Source organism: Accipiter gentilis, chromosome 2 (assembly GCF_929443795.1).
Source record: "Accipiter gentilis chromosome 2, bAccGen1.1, whole genome shotgun sequence".
Lineage (NCBI taxonomy): Eukaryota > Metazoa > Chordata > Aves > Accipitriformes > Accipitridae > Astur > Astur gentilis.
Window position 1 is genome coordinate 8,335,470 of NC_064881.1, and position 18,595 is coordinate 8,354,064.

At 40.2% G+C, this 18,595-nt stretch overlaps 1 protein-coding gene across 17 annotated transcripts in view; it reads left to right on the forward strand.

Moving 5' to 3' along the window:
- DTNA (dystrobrevin alpha) overlaps positions 1–18,595 on the forward strand; it is a 233,951-nt gene that overhangs the window by 138,207 nt on the left and 77,149 nt on the right. For all 17 annotated transcript variants that reach the window (XM_049821425.1, XM_049821415.1, XM_049821434.1 and 14 more), the window contains one exon: positions 252–332. In XM_049821425.1, coding sequence (XP_049677382.1) covers positions 252–332 — 81 coding nt within the window. The remainder of the gene's footprint in view (positions 1–251; positions 333–18,595) is intronic.

Here is an 18,595-nt window from a genome sequence, read left to right on the forward strand (position 1 = left end):
TTGACCAGATTGTTCTTCAAAGTGACAGAGGCAGTGGGCTGACTGTTCCTTGCCTTTCTCTACAAAAGTCTTTTAATACTGTAGCTCCTGCCATTCCCCTTCTTTCTCCTCACCCCTCTCTACTCTCCCTGCAAAGGGGAGAGCCTTTTAGAGTCAGCTCATGTGTCCTTTTTGTTCTCAGGCTTCCCTGCTAGCAAAGATATGCACAGGTCATATTCTATACAAATAACGCTGTTACTCTCTTCCACTAGGGGCTCAAGATCTGGATCGCATTCGTTTGTCCACCTACAGAACAGCATGCAAGCTTAGATTTGTTCAGAAGAAATGCAACTGTAAGTATGTCAGTGCTTCCTTCATACACCATTGTTATTAGCTTTCCATTGCACTCCCCAGTCTGTCCTTCACATGAGTCACAAACCGGGACTGTTTGATCTGGCATTGCAAAGGACACTAACCAGAGTGCCTGGGCAGATTTTAAATATTAACCTGTTTATATAAGGAATTTGTCTCAAACATGCCAGCAATTCAGGCATAGAAGGGTGGGTCATGATGCAGGCCACAGCTTTAATTAATAAGCATGTTAACTACATTCTCCAGTTTTCTCGTAAGATAACATTTGCAGGTTCCAGCAAGATCCTGCAAATCAAATGCTTTTATAGCAGCTCCACAAGAAGAAGTGGTGGTTCCACTCCTTGTCTATTTGGGGTGCAGCAAAGTAAGTGCAGTGTCAGTCAGCCCCCTTATTTCCAGAAGGCCAGCTAGAGACATCTCTTCTAAGAGGGTGAACCTGCTTGTAATCTCTGCATGTCTGTCTTCCTTCGTCTAGGCTTCATTCTTGAGAAGTTTCCCACTTGATCAGTGACTTTTTAAATGTTTCTTCTGAGATTCAGTCTTTCTTCCTTTACAGCTGCAGTTTCTATTACTACAGTCATGTGCTGTGAACTTTAAAGGGGAAATACATATAAAATTATTTCTTCTCCATCCAAAAAAGTATGCCAATACGTACAATGGTGGCTTTTGGTTTATGTGTTTTACCGGACCTTTCCACAAAAAAATCAAAACCAAAATCCTAACCAGGGTAACTCTTGTCAGCAGTAGCAGGAGGGAGGGGATTAGTGTGGAGAAAACAAGTTTTTTCAGTCTTCATATCTAAACTAGAATGACAGCCTGGCTACACTTGTGCTACACACGGCGGTAAGTATGTTAAGAAATGCTCACTGCAAGTAAAGATTAACCACCCTGGAGAGAGTTCCTAGTTTTGGGGTTACGTCTACCTGTGCTACGGAAATGTTTAGCTTATGCTGTCCAAACATACTGGAGCGGCCAAATTATGGTGGAAAAGACTTTGGAGAGTATTTATTGGGTTATTAGCTATGGAGCTGGTTGTTCAATCACTTCTGTAGCACATTTCTCATGTGTTTAATGTGTGTTTAGCTCAAGTATGAATTGAAGGATTAGTATCACATTATAAGCAGGCTACCAGACACAAAACCCAGGAGGGGTCTAGTACTTGCCCAGCGGCTGGCTTCTCCCATTCAGGAGGAAATGCATTGAAAGACACTATGATGTTGCATTCAATTGTTTATTTTATTTTTTAAAATTTTATGTTTAAAAGGGTGAATTTTTCACTTCATTTTCATGATAACAGAATACGATTGTCTGAGATGACAAAAGTACCCAATTAAGTTGACAGTGATAGGAAAGTCGTAACACTAATTGCTTTGATAACTGTATGCAAAGCAAATGAAAACAACTAAAGGTGCAATAGCCTTACTGTTGGGAGTGGCTGGCTGGCTAAAAATACTGGTTGTTAATCTTAACTTTGTTCCTCTTATTTATCAACTGTGATCTGCTTTTTTGGAACTATTGCTTGTCTTCATAGAGAACCAATACACATGCCCTTCAGTTTGCCAGCTGGTACCAAGTTGCTCATGGACAGTGCTTGCCTTCTGGTTGCTGTTGATAACGTAGGAGAAGTGATTTGCTGGTCTTATATCAAGACTTATGCTGTATCAGCCTCTTCTGAAGAGAAAAAAAAGGAAGAACTTAAAATGTCGTCCTAAGAATTAGGTTCTGTGCAACTTAAGAAATAATGTCTGTTGCTCTGGAATGGGCTGGATTGTGTGTGTCTTTTCACCATCAAGTACCGTTTTCTTCTAGTTGTTTCTAGTAGACTTCTGCTCTCCCAGATGGCTTTCTCTTATTAGTGGGAAAAGAAGTCATTCATTCACCTGATGTGATTTCAAGCAATGGCTGCCAAGACAAAGCTTCTAAACATAGAGCCACTGAACTGAGCACTGCCCTGAAATGGTTAATATCAGACCTCCAGCTCATGTCAGCTACTCTTTGGGGTTTTTTACCCTACAGAAATTGTCATTATGCACCACCCAATAGTAAGCTCAGGAGAAAAAAAAAAGGGGACATAGTAAAAAAAACATTTCTGCTGCATCTGAGCTGTTTCATTTAGGGGAGAATATAAAAAGAAAAAGCTCCAAGGCAGTTCTGCTCCACTCCCAGTGCATAGCACCTCCTGTCACTCAAGCCATCCTTGTCTTCTTTCAGCTGTGCTCTCCTGCCCTGGCACACTGGCCCAGACTTACTAGGAAAAAATTGCTTGGAAAGAGTGTATTTAAGGGATTCCTTTAAAGAGCTAATTTAATAAATTGCAGGGAGCTGCTCTTGGCTACAAGCTGAAGGTGTATGAGGATGGAAGCAGAGAGCTGCTTTGAGTGCCAGAAGTGGCTGTTCCAAGGAAAGCAGAGCAGAGGTTTTATTAACACCATCTTTTTTACCCGAAGGTGCCCATTAGCATAGACAGTCACAGGGTATCATTTAAGAGGCAGCTGTGTTTATCACAAACAATACATTGTTTGTTTCTGCTGTCTTTAATGCAGACACAGCCACAGGTTCATCTCCTGCCCTCCTTTGTGAATTCTCTCAGTACAAAAGGGTGTTTTGCTGAAACCTTCAGCAGCAGGCTGGGCTTTACTGGTGAAGGAGGCAGTGTGCAACGAGAGCCGTTCTCTCTTGCATTTCTCCTGAAACTAGTTAAACTATCTGGCCGAAGATTATAGAGGAGGTGAGAGTTTACCACCATTTACCAGAATACTGCTCACTACATGTGTTGCACTTTGAGTACTAACACTGTTGATCAAAGTAATTGCTCCATGGAATTATTTCATTTTCAGAAGAGGAAGACTGCTTTAAAAATATTTAGCCAACAGTCTTTGAAATTGCAAATATATGTCTTTCTGATAATTCTATAAAACTTTTGGAAAACTACTATGCATGCAAAAAGTATTTCTTTTATAAAAATCTCTCTGAGCATTTAAACCAACAGGCAGTTTAAATAAAATCAGCAAAGTGAGAAAAATCAGTATCAGTCATTGCACCTATTTGTCAAACAGGACAGAACTGAATTCAGTCCAGCCTTATTCTTCAGAAAAGCAAGAAATTCTTCTTAAGAACTGAGAAAATGATAAGTAGATAAATTTGAAAAAGCTCTGATGTTATCTTTCAATGAAAAATTCCTGCAAACTTAAGCATTCCCCTTTGCCTGTGTTAACGCTACAAATAACTAACAGTAACATTTTCAAATTATTGTTGGCACACCTCTGAATCTGCTAAGTGCCCAAATGTGGGATGCAATATGTAACAAAAACCCCAAAAGTAAGAGACCCGCAAAATTCTACATGCAGAAATCCTAAAAGTTGGGAAGCTTTGTTAGTGCACCATGAATATAAAATCATTTTATGCTTCGCTATTTCTGCTGACAATTTCTAAAATTGGAATTAATTAAAAGAGGAACTGTAGGTATTGTAGGTACTTTTGAGGATGTGGTGGGTACAGAAAGAGATGGTTGCAGGCTGCTTGCTTGTTACTTTGCAGAACTCCAGTAGCAATAGACCTGTTGCAATAGCAATAGTCTTCTCTTAGTTATAAATACTAACACAAGATGTAGATATACGTCTTCTGTAAAAAAATAAAAAAATAAAAGAAATACTAAAGGAGTCGTGAGAAGATCTTGAGATTTGGCATGAATAATTCTAAATGAATGCCAAGAGTCTTGGACAGACGGACCCCAGAGAAAACACTGCTGGTGGTTACATCATCTTCAGATCTCAGAATGTAAAGCAGGAGTGTGTGAGCTGACTGTTGCTGCTCTGCTGGATCATAGTGTTGGATATAGTCTCGGAAATAGCAGCACCCTAACCATTTGAGGTTAAATTTCATTATTTGGGATAATAAAAGCAGATAGGAAGCAGGTGCAGAAACCTGATCAGACATGCTACATGTTTATTCCAGTCTGTACAAAATGTACAAAATGCGAATAGCTGACTTCATCATCAACTAAATTTTCTAAATGTGCTTTAAAGCTAAGTAGGTTCATGCTGCAAGAATCAAGGAGGGAGATGGAAAAACTACAGGTGAGCACCATGAGGTCTGCAACAGTCACAGAACTTGAAAACCCTGCAAACCAGTGTTGCTCTAACAAAGTCAAACATCGGGGTATTGTCCTTCACTTCACCTCCAGTGCATCGGAGCAGTTTTTGGAGCACACGATACACATTCTCACCATACAGACTCCTGCTCAGCTCCCCTTACTGCCAGGAAAATGCCATCTTAACAAAGTTGATATACAGCTCTTTATCCATAGCATTCAAACACAGAAGCATAATAGGCTTTTCTGAAAAAAGGCATGAAGGACCAATGACAGCAGTCGCACATATCTTTCAACACTCACCAGTATTCAGGAACCACCAAAAAGCATGATTTATAGTTATCCCCAGTGATCATTGTGCAGTTGGTTTATTTTAATATTTGGTTTTCAGTGAATTTATTAAACCCCAATTGTTTATACAGAAAAACATGATGAAATATCGTGTTCACATGCAAATTCCCTCTGGGCTATGGTGGCAGCAGGAGTAGAACATAGCAACATATCATAATCAAAACCATCATACAATTAAACATCACTCACTAATACAGAACTGTACAGCTGGAAAACTACTGCTGTCCTTGATGAACTTTCCTGAATGTGTTGTAACATTATTCTATGACTCTGGCTGCAAAAAGCAGATTTTGCTGATTTCCCTAGATCGGAATAAATCATTGGCAGTTGAAAGCTTGAATCTAAAGCCGTTCTGGTGATTGATAGTTATATGAGGCTTAATTAATGCAGACAAAAAGGGAGCATGTTTCTCTGGCAGTTTAATCCTAACACCTTAGGGTTTCTGTGTCTTTGTTTCTCCTTTCAATATTCTTCTGCAGGAGTAATTTTTTTTTTTTCATTGTTTCGTTGTATCCAAGTTGTAGTACAGCTGTTTCCACATAGGCAGTAAAGCTGCCATGATTGTGACGGAGACTGGAGACGTTGTGAATATCCAAGACAGTCTCCTCCACCTCCACCCTGCTCTTCCTCCTGCCTCCTCTGAGCCTAAGTAGTCACAGCTAAGGCATGTGGGCATGTCAGCTTAATTTCCATACATGCACTTGGGTGCCTCTCTGATCTGATCTGCCTTTTTACATTTGTTTTAAGTTAGAATAATTTCTCACCCTCCTGAAATATAATAATTTCCCACTGAAAATGAATGACAGTTACTGTAAACGCACTATTTTTAGATGCTTTTCTTAAAGCTTTTTTCCGTCTGTACTCTTATACCTCTTGTAACGCTACAGGAAGCTGCTGAAACTGGTTTTGTCCTAGAAACTGACAATTTGGGTATCAAATGATACCAGCCTGTGTGAGCTACTGGCCCGGGTCAGGATGGCAAGCACTTTTTAAAAATTATTTGATTAAACCTAAATAAAATTACTAGAGTTTGGGTGGGGTTTTTTCTATACTGGGCTGACACTTAAAATATTTTATCCCATCCCATTCAACATGCCATTTACCACAAGATGAAAAGTCACACTATCTAGTACTTGTAGTAAAAGGAAATGATATGAAAGTCTTGATTCCACACTGGAAATGGTGCTGTGACCTCTACGTTACCCAGTGGCTGAGGAAGTCAACAGGACATCCAGGTTCAACTTTCTGTTCTGCATGACAAAATATGCGCTGATCTTGCATATCCAAAAAAGTTCTCTAAACACAAAGCTAGAGGATATTCACAAGTGTGCCAGTCTGTTCTGTTGATATTTAACTACCAACTCTTTCATGTTTATGTGTTAATTGATTTAGGAACTGACAACTGCTCCTCTTTACTTAAACAAGACCTCTTACCACCATAGTATAAAGCCATTCTTTGACTCAGCGAGTATTTATTTTCTTTAAAATGAAACGGAGTGCACCAGAAATGCTTGATGGTGGTATCCTTGGTGTGCAAGAATCCCTGCCATGGCAGGAGGCATTCATTCTCAATATCCTGCCTTTTACTTCTCAGGAACTGTATAGCTCGTGCAATTTTGTGATTGCCCCTCATTCTTTTTTTCTCAGGATCACCATCAGAAACAGAGCCACCAAATTACCATGATTACAGAATTGTTTAGATTAAATATCTTAATCCTTCATCACCATAGGTTTCCATGGTTAGTGCTCTGTTCTCATTGTTGGTTTTTATCATGTTTTTCATTCCATCTTGGAAGCAATAAAGCGCAAGATAGATTCAGGCTGGGCCACTGAGCAATCAAACTGAATGACAAGCAATGTTGCCTACTTGAGAAGTGCAAAAGGTCTGCTTGGCTGCAATTTAAAACAATCTGCCTCTTGAATTTGTGATCACGGCAGTCTCATATTCTTCTAAACCCTCAGTGATCAGTCTTCTATGAGATTAGCTTAAAAATCCTATAATCTGGAAAAAAAACCCACCATTTTGAGTTCTTATTTTTATTCTTCTCTGTTGACCATCTTGGATACTCTATGATCTGCTTATTATTATTACATAAAAATAGAGGCTGGAAATATTAGTCGTGTTTTTTGTTTTCTATTTTTACGGAAGCTGAGTCTTATAGTTCAGTTATATAGTGAATGATATTATTCACACGGCTCCAAGCGATATAGCTTTAAAAAAAGAAAAAGCACTCTATATTACAAGACTCATGATACCATTGTGTAAGTTACTAATTCTGGTATCCTGCAGTATTTGAATAATGGAAAGAAAGATGAGTTAATGATTTTAAAAACTTTTTTGTTCCTTTGTCTTTACCAGTGACTTAGAGACTAAATGCTTCTGGAACTGCTAGTACAGTTCCATATGGGTTTCCAGGCAACTATGGGGAAAGGATGCATATATTATACATTCTGCATTATGCATCAATTATTTAATCAAAAGTTCAAAAGGGCTTGATTTAGCATATTCCCTGCAGACAAATCCTTCATAAGGATTTTAGTCTGTAAGTGTTCGCTCACAGCACAATATCCTGAAAATGGGTTCAGATTCTATTTTCTTTTTCTTTTAACTGTAAAGTTTATTAATATGCTTGACAGATCATAATAGCTGTTAGAGAGCTGACATATAACCTGTATATTTGGCATATTCATTGAGGGACTACTATTCAGCCTTTTTTTCAATGTTAGCACGAAGTGTACTGTTACTACATAAAGGGGTTGTGGTATCTCAGATGTCCCTGAGTATTTGCTCTTAAAGGCTACCACTGCAAGTCTGTCTCATACATGGTCAATACAAGAACTATCAGTGGATATTTGGAATTCATTTTAATGTCAAAAAGAGTGAGCCCAACAAGGATATGTATCTTAAACTCTCACATTTCCATTTGCATAGAGATTGATTTTTCAAACATACCCATGATTCCAGGTGGCTACTGTTAAAAAATGAGTTGCAGAAGATTGTCAGATAATATTATTTTGTCCTTTACAGAGGAAAACGACTGAATTGGCTTCCTTTGAGTCAGAAGTCGACAGACAGGTAGACTAGGCCACGTCCCAAGTATACCTACAGGCTGCCCCCTGCTACACAGGTTGCTCAGCCCTGCCTCGATGCAGACAGCTTTTGTAATTGGATCATAGCTGAAAATCTCCTCTTACTGACTTCTGAACTCTGTGAAAACTGCTGTTCACTGTGCTATTTCTGATGGCTTTCCTGATGCAGGTGGAAGGTTGGACAGTCTGTTCAGTTCCCCACTGATGTCTCTGAACATCTGCTTCGGGTAACAGGCGTCAGTCACCTTTGTCTGGCAGGCTTTCGATTAGTTACCCAAAACCAGAAAGTTTCTGCATCTTATTTCACATTGGTCCTCCTAATGAACAGTTCAAACAAAAGAAAAAAATTATTGTTAGCTTAGTACTCTACTAGGCAGTGTAAAAATCGCAAAATATATGCAGATACACAATCTCTCAGAAACAAACATACCTTGGTGATCACAGGATCACTGTATCTTCTGAGGGATGCTGCTTCTTCACGTGAGAGTTTTTTCTTCTTTCACCCTCTTGTTTTTCCCCTTAAACTGTAACTGTGTTTTTAAGTCTCCTTCATCATTTCTCTGTCCCTTTTTCAGCTTCATGTCATTATCTGTGGCATTTGCTTGATGTCTGACTTCTCTGCAACCCTTATTCTCTTGGCTGCTCTCTCCTTTCCTGTTATCCTCTTGGCTTCAAGCACTTTCTTCAGGCAAACCTTCTCTTACTTTTGAGACTTTGTTCCCTTTCCCTGGGCTGTTCTGGTCTGTCCTGTTTGGGAATTTGGCTGGGCCTGTCCTGATGTCAAGTGAGCACCTCCATAATGTGCTAAAGTGCATTAAGCAGCGTGACTTAGTGCCTGTCGTGTGTTGGTCATTCTCATATTTTTTTGCCATATGACAGCACATGTATGTGAAAAGGGGGAAAAAAAGTAAGAAGTCATCCTTGGAGTAGATCTCAGTGAGTTTGGTGATCATGGTCCTTTGTTCCTAGGGAGCTTCAGTCCATCGTCTTGAACCAGCTCTGCCTCTCTATTCTGGACTTAAAGCAGTAAGTCTTGAGGAATCATACATGAGTTCAGTCCATACATGTTTTCTGTAGAGAGTAAAGGACAGTTTTTATGTCCTTGCAGAAAATTGTTTTCCTGAGAAGATAAGCTGCAGCATTTTGCCCTATCTGTGTGTTGTAGCATTATATTCTCCACTGCATCTGCTGAGTTGGGATTTTTGCTGACTTTTTTTTGCTCTGTCCTGGTTTTCACATTGTCACTCAGATCTGGAGAATGAGTAGGCACTACACAGCTTTCCTCCACCTTAACCACACAGTCTGCACCAACTTCCTGCCTCAACAGTGATCTCCGTCACAACCTCACATAGACAGTCTGATCTGTCTCTAGCCCTACCTTGTTCCCTTTCAGCCTCCGTCTCCAGTAACTTTTACAAATAAACCTGCTGTGGAGCCAGCAGGGACACTGGCTGTCTGTGGTGAATGTTCTCAGCAATTATGGGCTTCTTCAGGTTGAAGACAGCAGATAGTCCACAGAAGGAAAATCAAGAGTGTGGGACCTGACATAATTTTTACTATAATTCTCTCCTTCTGTAATTCCCAAGGAGTCTTTTTTTCCATGTTCGTTTGTTTTCAGAGTTACATCAAAAGTTAGTTTGTGCACCTCTAACAATATAAATCAACTTCATAACACCCAGAATATTCAAAGAGAAACTTTTGCTTAACCATTATCATATTTTTACCCACCAGCTGCACCTAGTATTATTTTCTGTAAGTCTTAGTGGGAGATTTCATACAGCATATATCTGGTGTGCTAGGACAAATTGTGAGAACAGAAGATGTTGGCCATAAAAATAATTTCCTGCTTTTGTAAGTGTGAAGAGACTGCACAATATAATGTCCTCAGTGTGCGTTCTTATTAATACAGTTCTGGGACTCTACGCAATGAACATTCAGCATCCTGGCATTAATGTTTGTGATATACAATGGCTTTACAGAGGCAGTTTTCCTTGTGCTGAATTAAGGCATTCCTAGGCTGAATCCAGACTGAATTATACCTGTGATATTGTTGTTGGCCGCAATGTCTTTGGCCCTTTACTGAGCAAAGTGTGGGCTAATTCCACAAGTTCTGTGTGTGCTCAGCCTTTTCTTCAGTCCATGTGGATGGATAGATGGATGTCTCCTTCCCTGACAGAAAGTAAATTGAAAGTAACTCAGTTGAACTCACTGACATTACTATGGCACAAAGGAAAGAATGAATCAGTCTCTCGATGTATATTGTTTGAGGAGATTGAACTCAATTTCTGATAAATGAAGCCGACACTAGTATCATACTGCATCTCTTGTAAAGGTGCTGATCTTCACCAAGTTTAATTTTCCACATTTCATTCATCTATATTTTGCCTTGAAACTCTCATTTTGTCTTGGATTTGTAGGATATCTTTAAAGACTGCGTGTGTAAAATAAAATATGACAGATAAGTGGCCATGTACATCGAGACTCTTACTCCATCTAGGGGCCCTGACAACATCATTAAAGAACTTCTGTCACACAGAGGAGGAAGGATAGATGTGTGGGACTTCACCCAAGTCCCATTTATCTGTCATTTCACATTCTGCAGTCTTATTTCCTTTCTCATTGTTGCTGATTGTCGAGCTATGTTTGTATCAACTGGAGCTTTTCTTCTTTTCTTGACCTGTTTTTCATACCTGTTTCCTTAAGAGATGTGAAGTTTTAGTGTGTGATATTGCAAATTGCTGCAATGGGAGCCACTGCAGTTGCCTCCTGGAATGGGCATCATGGTTACGGAGCAAATGAGCTGGGGAACTGGAGCACTGAGTGGTTCTTGCAGAAGACATTGCTTTGAATATGAATAATGGCAGGAGGGCAAATATGGAACGATTGTGTGAACACAAAGCCAGAGTTTAGTCAAATATTCTCTACAGTTTCTCTGAATGAGATATTGTCTACTCAAATGAATATGATACCCCCAACAAAAGGATCTCCCAGATACCAGGATCCATCTCTCCCTATCTCAAAGCTGATTATAGCTCAAATCCCAAAAGATTTTGGGGCAAATAAATCCTGTTGTTTTCAAATGTAATAGGTGTTTAAATACTTATGAAAGCTTGAACCTATGGCAGTAATTAGCACCTCCATTACCAATCTCAACAAAAAGTTAAATAATATTAGAGTCTGAACTGTCCTTATGACTTCAGGCATAAGATGCTTTTTCACCAGTCCTGCATGTCACATGAGTGCTGTACTTCATAGCAGTGCTCTTGCTTTTAACAGCTGAGGTTGATACTGGGATTTTGTCCCAGAAACCCTCTGGATTGATCCACACTTTTCAGAAGAGAGGAGTATATGCCATCACTCTTTAGTATGTTCCTTCTGTTTGGGGGGGTGAAAAATGCAATTCTGGTATCAGGCAGTTTACCCAAGCATTAAGTTCAGCTTCAGTATTTCTCTAATTATTTTTAATAGATGAAAACATTATGGGCCAAATTCAGTCCACTTTACAGAAGAAATTATTTAAATTAATAGAAGAAGCATTAGCTTAAGAATATGCATATCTGTAAAATATCACATCTTTTATATTCAAGGAAATGCACAATTCATGTTTCATCAGTATTCTGTACCTTTTGTTGCTGTTTACAGTCTTGCCAACCATAAATGATTAAAAAAAAAACATTAAAGAACACAAAATAACCATGGATCAAACTCTGAAAAACAGGAGATGGGCCAAGCAGGGTTTTTGTCTTCAAGCAGTTCTAAATGTATAATAGGTTCTCATTCTTTTTCACTGACCTTTGTGATATGACTGAACCTTAAAGGTTGACAATATAATCTCAACTTGTTTTCTGTAGCCATGAGGGAAGAAATTGTTATAAAGAAGTGTTAAATCGTGTATTCTCTTGTCATCACAAGCTATTTTTTAAAGAAAACAGCAGTTAATATGAGATTGGGATTAATACCCTGTATCCTCAGAGCTGGTAAGATACACTGCTTCAAAATTAATGAAAAATATAAATAACCCAATTTGTTAACATTTACATTCACTACACTTGCTTGTTGCTGGTAACAGTTCCAAAGCAAGCTGTAGTCCTCTTGTGGCATGGGGAGTTTTTTAGGGGGGATAGAGGGAGCTGGCAGCGGTTGTATCAAAGGAAAAAAAATGAAGTTATTCAAGAGAGAAAGATGTAGTATTAGTCAGACTTGGCATTTGAAGTAACATACTTCTGGAGGAGATTTTAGCACTGTAATGAGGGCATTCAACGTGAAGACATTCTGCCCTTTCCACCTCACAGGTTTGGCACAGTTTGCCATGTGATCACCTGTATAGGACATCCACACTGCCAAATCTCCAAACACATGTCTTGATTCAACTTGATTCAACATAGACAAGGACATTTTCTGGAGGCAGCGGTGGGGATGCACACAGCCTTTGATTTGTGTTAGCTCACTTGTCATTGTGCCAGTAGAGAGTTAAAATGTTACATAGCAAATGTGTGCTGCATTTACTAAAATATACCCAGTAGTGCCATCCTGTGGTCAGGACTACAGCTACCAGAAGGCTGGTGCACCGTGTCCCGCTTGTTTTCTAAAAGCTGGTTTGTCTTGCGTTGTTACACACAATCTGCGTCGTGCCAGGCTCTAAAATGACGGTTTTCTTCTCATATGTACAGTCATTTCTGAACTTCTAGTTCCCGGGAGGGATGGGATATGGCTTTTTCTTCTCTCTGGAAACATTTTTTGAAAGTCTCCATAACTTAGTTTCTGTCACCAAATCTGTAACAGAGAAAACTCTGAAAATCAACTCCAGATACAGTATCACCCAGCCCTGGACATGTTCTTAGCCACCTTTTGGGAACGCAGAACTTCTTCCTAATATATGGTTTGCTGTAATATAGTGCAGAAGAGTTATATCTCATTAAAAATTTGAAATGCTGTAATTTTACTAATTGAAATACAAACTCAGATGTGAGGCGAATTGACCTTGTTTTAAGACAGATGAGAAAGCTGTTGTGTATCATACATATTTGGTAACCAAGTTTTGTTACCTCATATCCCCGTGAATTCTTTGGCTAATTTAAAGCTGACACTTGCAAAACCCATTTGAAGGAACTATTTCAGTCAGACTGAGGCCTGATCACACAATGCCTCAAATAAAGCCTTTCTCATTAAAATAGTATTATGCTGCGATAGCAAGAATAATAGAGGTGCATAATCTAGGATTACCATTGTCTGTTGTGGGGGAGGGATTTATAAAGTTTCTGGGTATGGAATGCATGTAGCAACAGGTCTGTTATTTACACATCGGTCTTTAATTCATAAATTTGATTAGGACTTAAAACAAGAAAATTATGTATAATCAATGGGTTTAAGCTATGTGGCTTACTAGCAACAGTGCAGACTTTTGATTGAGTGGTCTTTCCTGGTTGTCATCAAAATATTAAGAAGCTTAGAGTTAGATTTTTTTTAATTATTTTATTTTATAATGTCATACTTCATTTTCAGCATTTTGAATAAATGATTTCAAAGCATGTTTAAAAAAAAGGAAACACTTTCCCAGCATCTGGATGACAAGTAGCTGACAACAGTTTCCTAGCCCAGCACTCAGGGTGCCTCGCCCACTGTTCCCTTTTGCAGAACGGACTGTCATTAGTGCTGCTGCTTGGGGAGACTGATGGCCTCTTCTGCCACCCACAGAGAGCCCTTCAGGCTTCAGTTAAATATAGGTGAGACAAAATAGGCAGGAACTGACAGCAGGGGGAGAAGGAACTTTTATTGTAAATTAAATTAATCTAAGAGAAGAATTTTACTGGAGATCTTTACATACCCTTACACCTTGGTAGATTTATCAGGTACCATACTAAATGTAAAAAGACCGCATTTCAGTGTATTGTTAGCCTAATGGTTATTCCTCATTAGTGGCACTTGGCCAAGTTGACAGACACTTCCAACAGGCCATGTTTGTTTTATATGCTGTAGTGATCAGGATCTCGGAAAGTTTTAGAATAGCTCATTTTTCCTTCTGGGCGGAACAGTAGGTGAGGATGCCACAATGCAAGCCCAGGTATGTGGACAGGAGAACCTTTAAAACTTTTCCCCAAAATTTTCGGTGCCCTGCTTGTAGACATCATGTCCTGCAGATTTCCAGACACGCAGCAGCCAGGTTTAGCAGCCACTCAGAAATGTCTCCTGTGCATGCAGTGTGCAACTTGCTGGCATGTGCACTGAGAAGCCAGCTCCTGGTGGTTGGGACGTCACTTGTCCCATGTGGTATCACATGGACCGGTGATCTGCATGAATTCAGTGAGTCCAAACGCAGCTGACTTACTCCACGTACACAGTAGATCAGAAGAAAGAAGTTTCTGTTGGCTGGTCTGGATGTTTAGTTCCTTATCCAGGCACTCCTCCTCACTCTGGGTGTCCACCATTGGGGTGGGCAGGTAGAAGTGGGTAGCCTTAGTCCAGCTTCCCGCTGAGCCAGTGCGTACCACACACCTGCGCACTATCACAGCAAAGGCAAAGAGGTGAGGAGGAGGAGGAATGCCTGCAGCTGACAGGGGACTAAATGAAACCATGACCTCCCTCTGAGATCCCTTGGCATTCCAGGGAAAGCTTGAGGGACTGTCTGAGTACGCAGAGTGCCATGAAGGCCCTCTGTACACCTCACCAAAACCTCTTGAGGATGTAGAGGCCTCTTTCCCAAGCATTCAAGGGACCTCAAGGCAGGCTCTGTGGTTTCTTGTTTATTGCATGTGTCAGAAAAGGGACTTGGAGCACAGCACACTTGAACAACAGCTTTAGAGAAAAATCAGTAAGGCCACACTGGTTCCTCTCCAGGAAGAGCTATTATATGTTTTTGCAGTATAAGTTCATGATTAGACAAGGACATCACAGAATTGCTGAGGCTGGCAAGGACCTCTGGAGAGAGCAGGGTCAGCTAGAGCACATTGCTTAGGGCTGTGTCCAGTTCAGGTTTGAATATCTTCAAGGATGGAGACTCCACAGCCTCTCTGGGCAACCTGTCACAGTGTTTGACAAACCCTTACAGGGAAAATCTATTTCTTATGTTTAAATGCTTTCCTGTATTTTGATTTGTGTCCATTTCCTTCTGTCCTTTCACTATCCTTTCCCTGAGAACAGTCTCGCTCGCATCTTCTTTACTCCCTTGCATCAGATGTTTATACACATTTATAAAGTCCCCCTGAACCTTCCCCCACGTAGGCTGAATAGTCCTAGCTCTCTCAGCCTCTCCCCATCTGGCAGTTGCTCCAGTCCCTTCATCATCTTCATGGCCGCTTGCTGGACTTTGGACCCAGCACTCCAGCTGTCTCACCAGCGCGGAGTAGAGGAGAAGGATCACCTCCCCTGACCTGCTGGAAACGCACTGCCCAATGCAGCCAAGGAGGCTGTTGGCTGCCTTTGCCAAAAAGGCGTATTGCTGTTCAGCCGCCAGCCTGTACTGGTACATGGGGTTATTCCTTTTCACGTTCAGGACTTTATATTTCCGTTTGTTGCACTTCATGAAGCTCGTGTTTGCATATTTCTCCAGCCTGTTGAGGTGCCTCTGAGTGGTAGCCCAGCCCTCTGGTGTATCAGTCACTCTTCCCAGTTTTGTATCAGCTGCAAACTTGCTGAGAGTACACTCTGTCCCATCATCCAGGTCATTAATGAAGGTGTTAAACAGTTTTGGCCCCAGCATCAAGCCTGGGGGTATACCACTAGTGACTGACCTCCAACTAGATTTGGTGCCACTGATCACAAGATTTTCAGCTACTCTGTTCAACCAGTTTTCAGTCCACCTCACTGTCCACTTATGCAGCCCACACTAACTAGTTTGCCAGTGAGGATATCATGGGACACAGTGTTGAAAGCCTTGCTAAAGTCAGAATAAAGAACATCCACTACTCTCCCTTGTTCCTTGAGCTGGTCATTTCATTGTGGAAAGCAAAGAGTTTGGTCAAGCATGTTTTTTCAGTCATAAATCTGTGCTGACTCTTTCCAATCACCTTCTCGTGCTTAACATGCTTGGAAATTACTTCCAGGAGGATTTGCTCTATCCCCTTTCCAGGGCTGAGGTGACATTTTAGTTCACTGGATCCTTCTTCTTGCTCTTCTTGGAAATAAGAGTGACAGTGGCTTTCTCACAGCCTTCAGGAACCTTCCCCAATTGCCACAACCTTTCAAAAACAATCGAGTGGCCTCGCACTGACATCAGCCAGCTGCCTCAGCACTTGTGGATACATTCCCTATCAGGTCCTATGGACTTGATTATGTCAGTCTGTTTAAACATCCCCTGACTGGATCCTCCTCCACCGAGGTTGTGTTCCTTGCTCCAGACTGTCCCACTCGTTGCAGGGGCCTTCGTCTTGAAGATGAAGCTTACCAGTAAGCCTTGCCAAATTCAATTCCAGGCAGGCAGTCTTTGAGAAGACTTTGATTTTTGCAAAGAAGTAAATGTTGTCAGTGGTTACTCTTGGTTATCAATATATCATCCTCTTACAACTTTTCATACTGTTGCATGGATCTAATACACACATTTCTAAAAATTAAAGCATTTGGGGATCAGAATAAGATGGCAGTAAATATTCTGAATATTTCATTAATTTCTTCTTTAAGCTTGCAGGATTTACTCACCAATCACTGTATCTACGAAACCTAGAAATCAAATGCATTAGCAAGAAGATGCAGTGAAATACATTTTGACATTAACAAGTTCAAATATGTGCTGACAAGCTAGAAGTCCACCAGTCTTGCTTTCGGAAAACAGTGGTGACCAGCCCAAAACCTGCAGAGCATTCGGAAGTGGCCAAACGGACACGAAGCTCGATGGATCGGCTGCCTAGCGGGTGCCCAGCTATGCTAGAAATCACTGGGCTGTATGAGCTGCGTCTGGCAAGGGAGGTAGACAAGGAGCCCAAGAGACATGGGAGCAGGAACAGGAAAGTACAGGACATTTCCAGCTACAGACTGAGCGCGGGTTCAGATATTTGGGCAACGAGTAGCCTGGGTGTGCCAGGCCGTGTAGGGTGACAGCTGTCACCAGACGTACCCAGCCAAAGAGTTGAGTACCTCATTTTAGCCCTGAGCAGAGGCAACACCCTGGTACATTTTCTTTTTCATGTAATTTGGCAGCCACAGAGCGTGAAAGACTGCAAGCCATTGTAGCTGGCACGTCGATCTGCGTAGTGGTGGGATGTGCAGATAAAGCTTTTGGTGATCATACTACAGCCGACTGATCTGAGGGGCAGCTTGGCCACAAACGGGTGTAGTTTAGAGGGAGAATGTGCCTCCCTCAGTCCTCCCTTACCCTCCTGGCAGCAGGAGAGAGGGAGCCAAACAGAAAGCGTGAATAACTTCCCAGGGCTTCATAGCAGTGGCAATGACAAATGGCTCCAATACCCTGATTTGTGATGGGTTCATAGATTCTAATCAAAAAAAGAAGAATTGTCTAACATATTTTATAATATTTTTAGGATTGTTAGACAAGGAAGCATAAATCTGTCCCTTTTAATGAAATCCACCTGAAATACCTGACGTACGTTCAAGTGCCATTGATCTCAAATGACAGTACTAGTATGTTTAAACTCAAGCATGTCTGTAAGAGCTTTGCTGGACTAAAATCTTAATGAAATGTATACTAAAATTTTGGAAATAATTTAAATTAATACTTCTTTAAAATTTTTTGTGTATTCACCAACAAAGGAAAATCTATCAAGGAGGAATTCTGTATCAGTTGGGCATGCTTAACCTAGATTTAGTTAGACCTACTGTATGTTAAGTAAATTTGAACTGATTATTAAAGCCCTAATTTAGTCGATTCCCTTGTTTGATTAAATGTAATCTCTTCTTCCTCGTCCATTTAGTAATAAATGGAAAGATAACATTGTAGAGTTCATGGTTCAGGTGGAATACAAAAAATGCAGTAGAACAGATGAGGATTTTTGCATAAGTAGATCCATTTAATGGTAAGAAAGCTTAAGCACACAGGCTATTTTTAATATATTTTTTTTTTACTACCTAGAAGATAGACTTCCACTACAGTTCTCTTTTTTGTTTGCTTAGGGCAACATCATTTCTTGACAACTGATGTTTGAAGTAATCTGCCTCCTTTGAGATTAGTGATATATCCAAGATTATCTATATCTCACATCCTTTCCATAATTCTAAATCAACTGCGTGATGGAAAGAAGATTCCATTTTTTACTGCATAAATAAATTTTAATTTCTTTGCCTTGAGTTGAAAAAAAAATGAGTATAGTCCATTTCTTCTCTCACACTTTGACTATTAAGATACTGTTACCTACCAAACAGAAAATTACTAGTTGCAAGTAAATTAAAGTTACTAGTTACAATAAATTAAAAATACATGGGTTTCCTGCTAATGAAGAGACTAAAAAATGCTTGAAGAAAAGAGGGAGGGTCAAGATCAATAAAACTGACATACGCATTTATAGTAAACAACAAAATTTTGTCCTAAATTCTCCTTTCTCCAAATGTATCCAGAATACACCTCTTCCACAAATTAACCTGTTGACAGAGTTGTAGGTGATGGAATTCTGCACTCTAACTACTAATTACTCTTTTTTATTATCAAAGTAGTAAAAGGCAATAGGAAAAGAGGTTCTGAACACATGTAGAGACAGAAGGGCAGGATGTAAGACTTCAAGGGTGTCTGAAAACATTTTAGTTTGAGGAAAATGTAAAACTCCTTTCAAA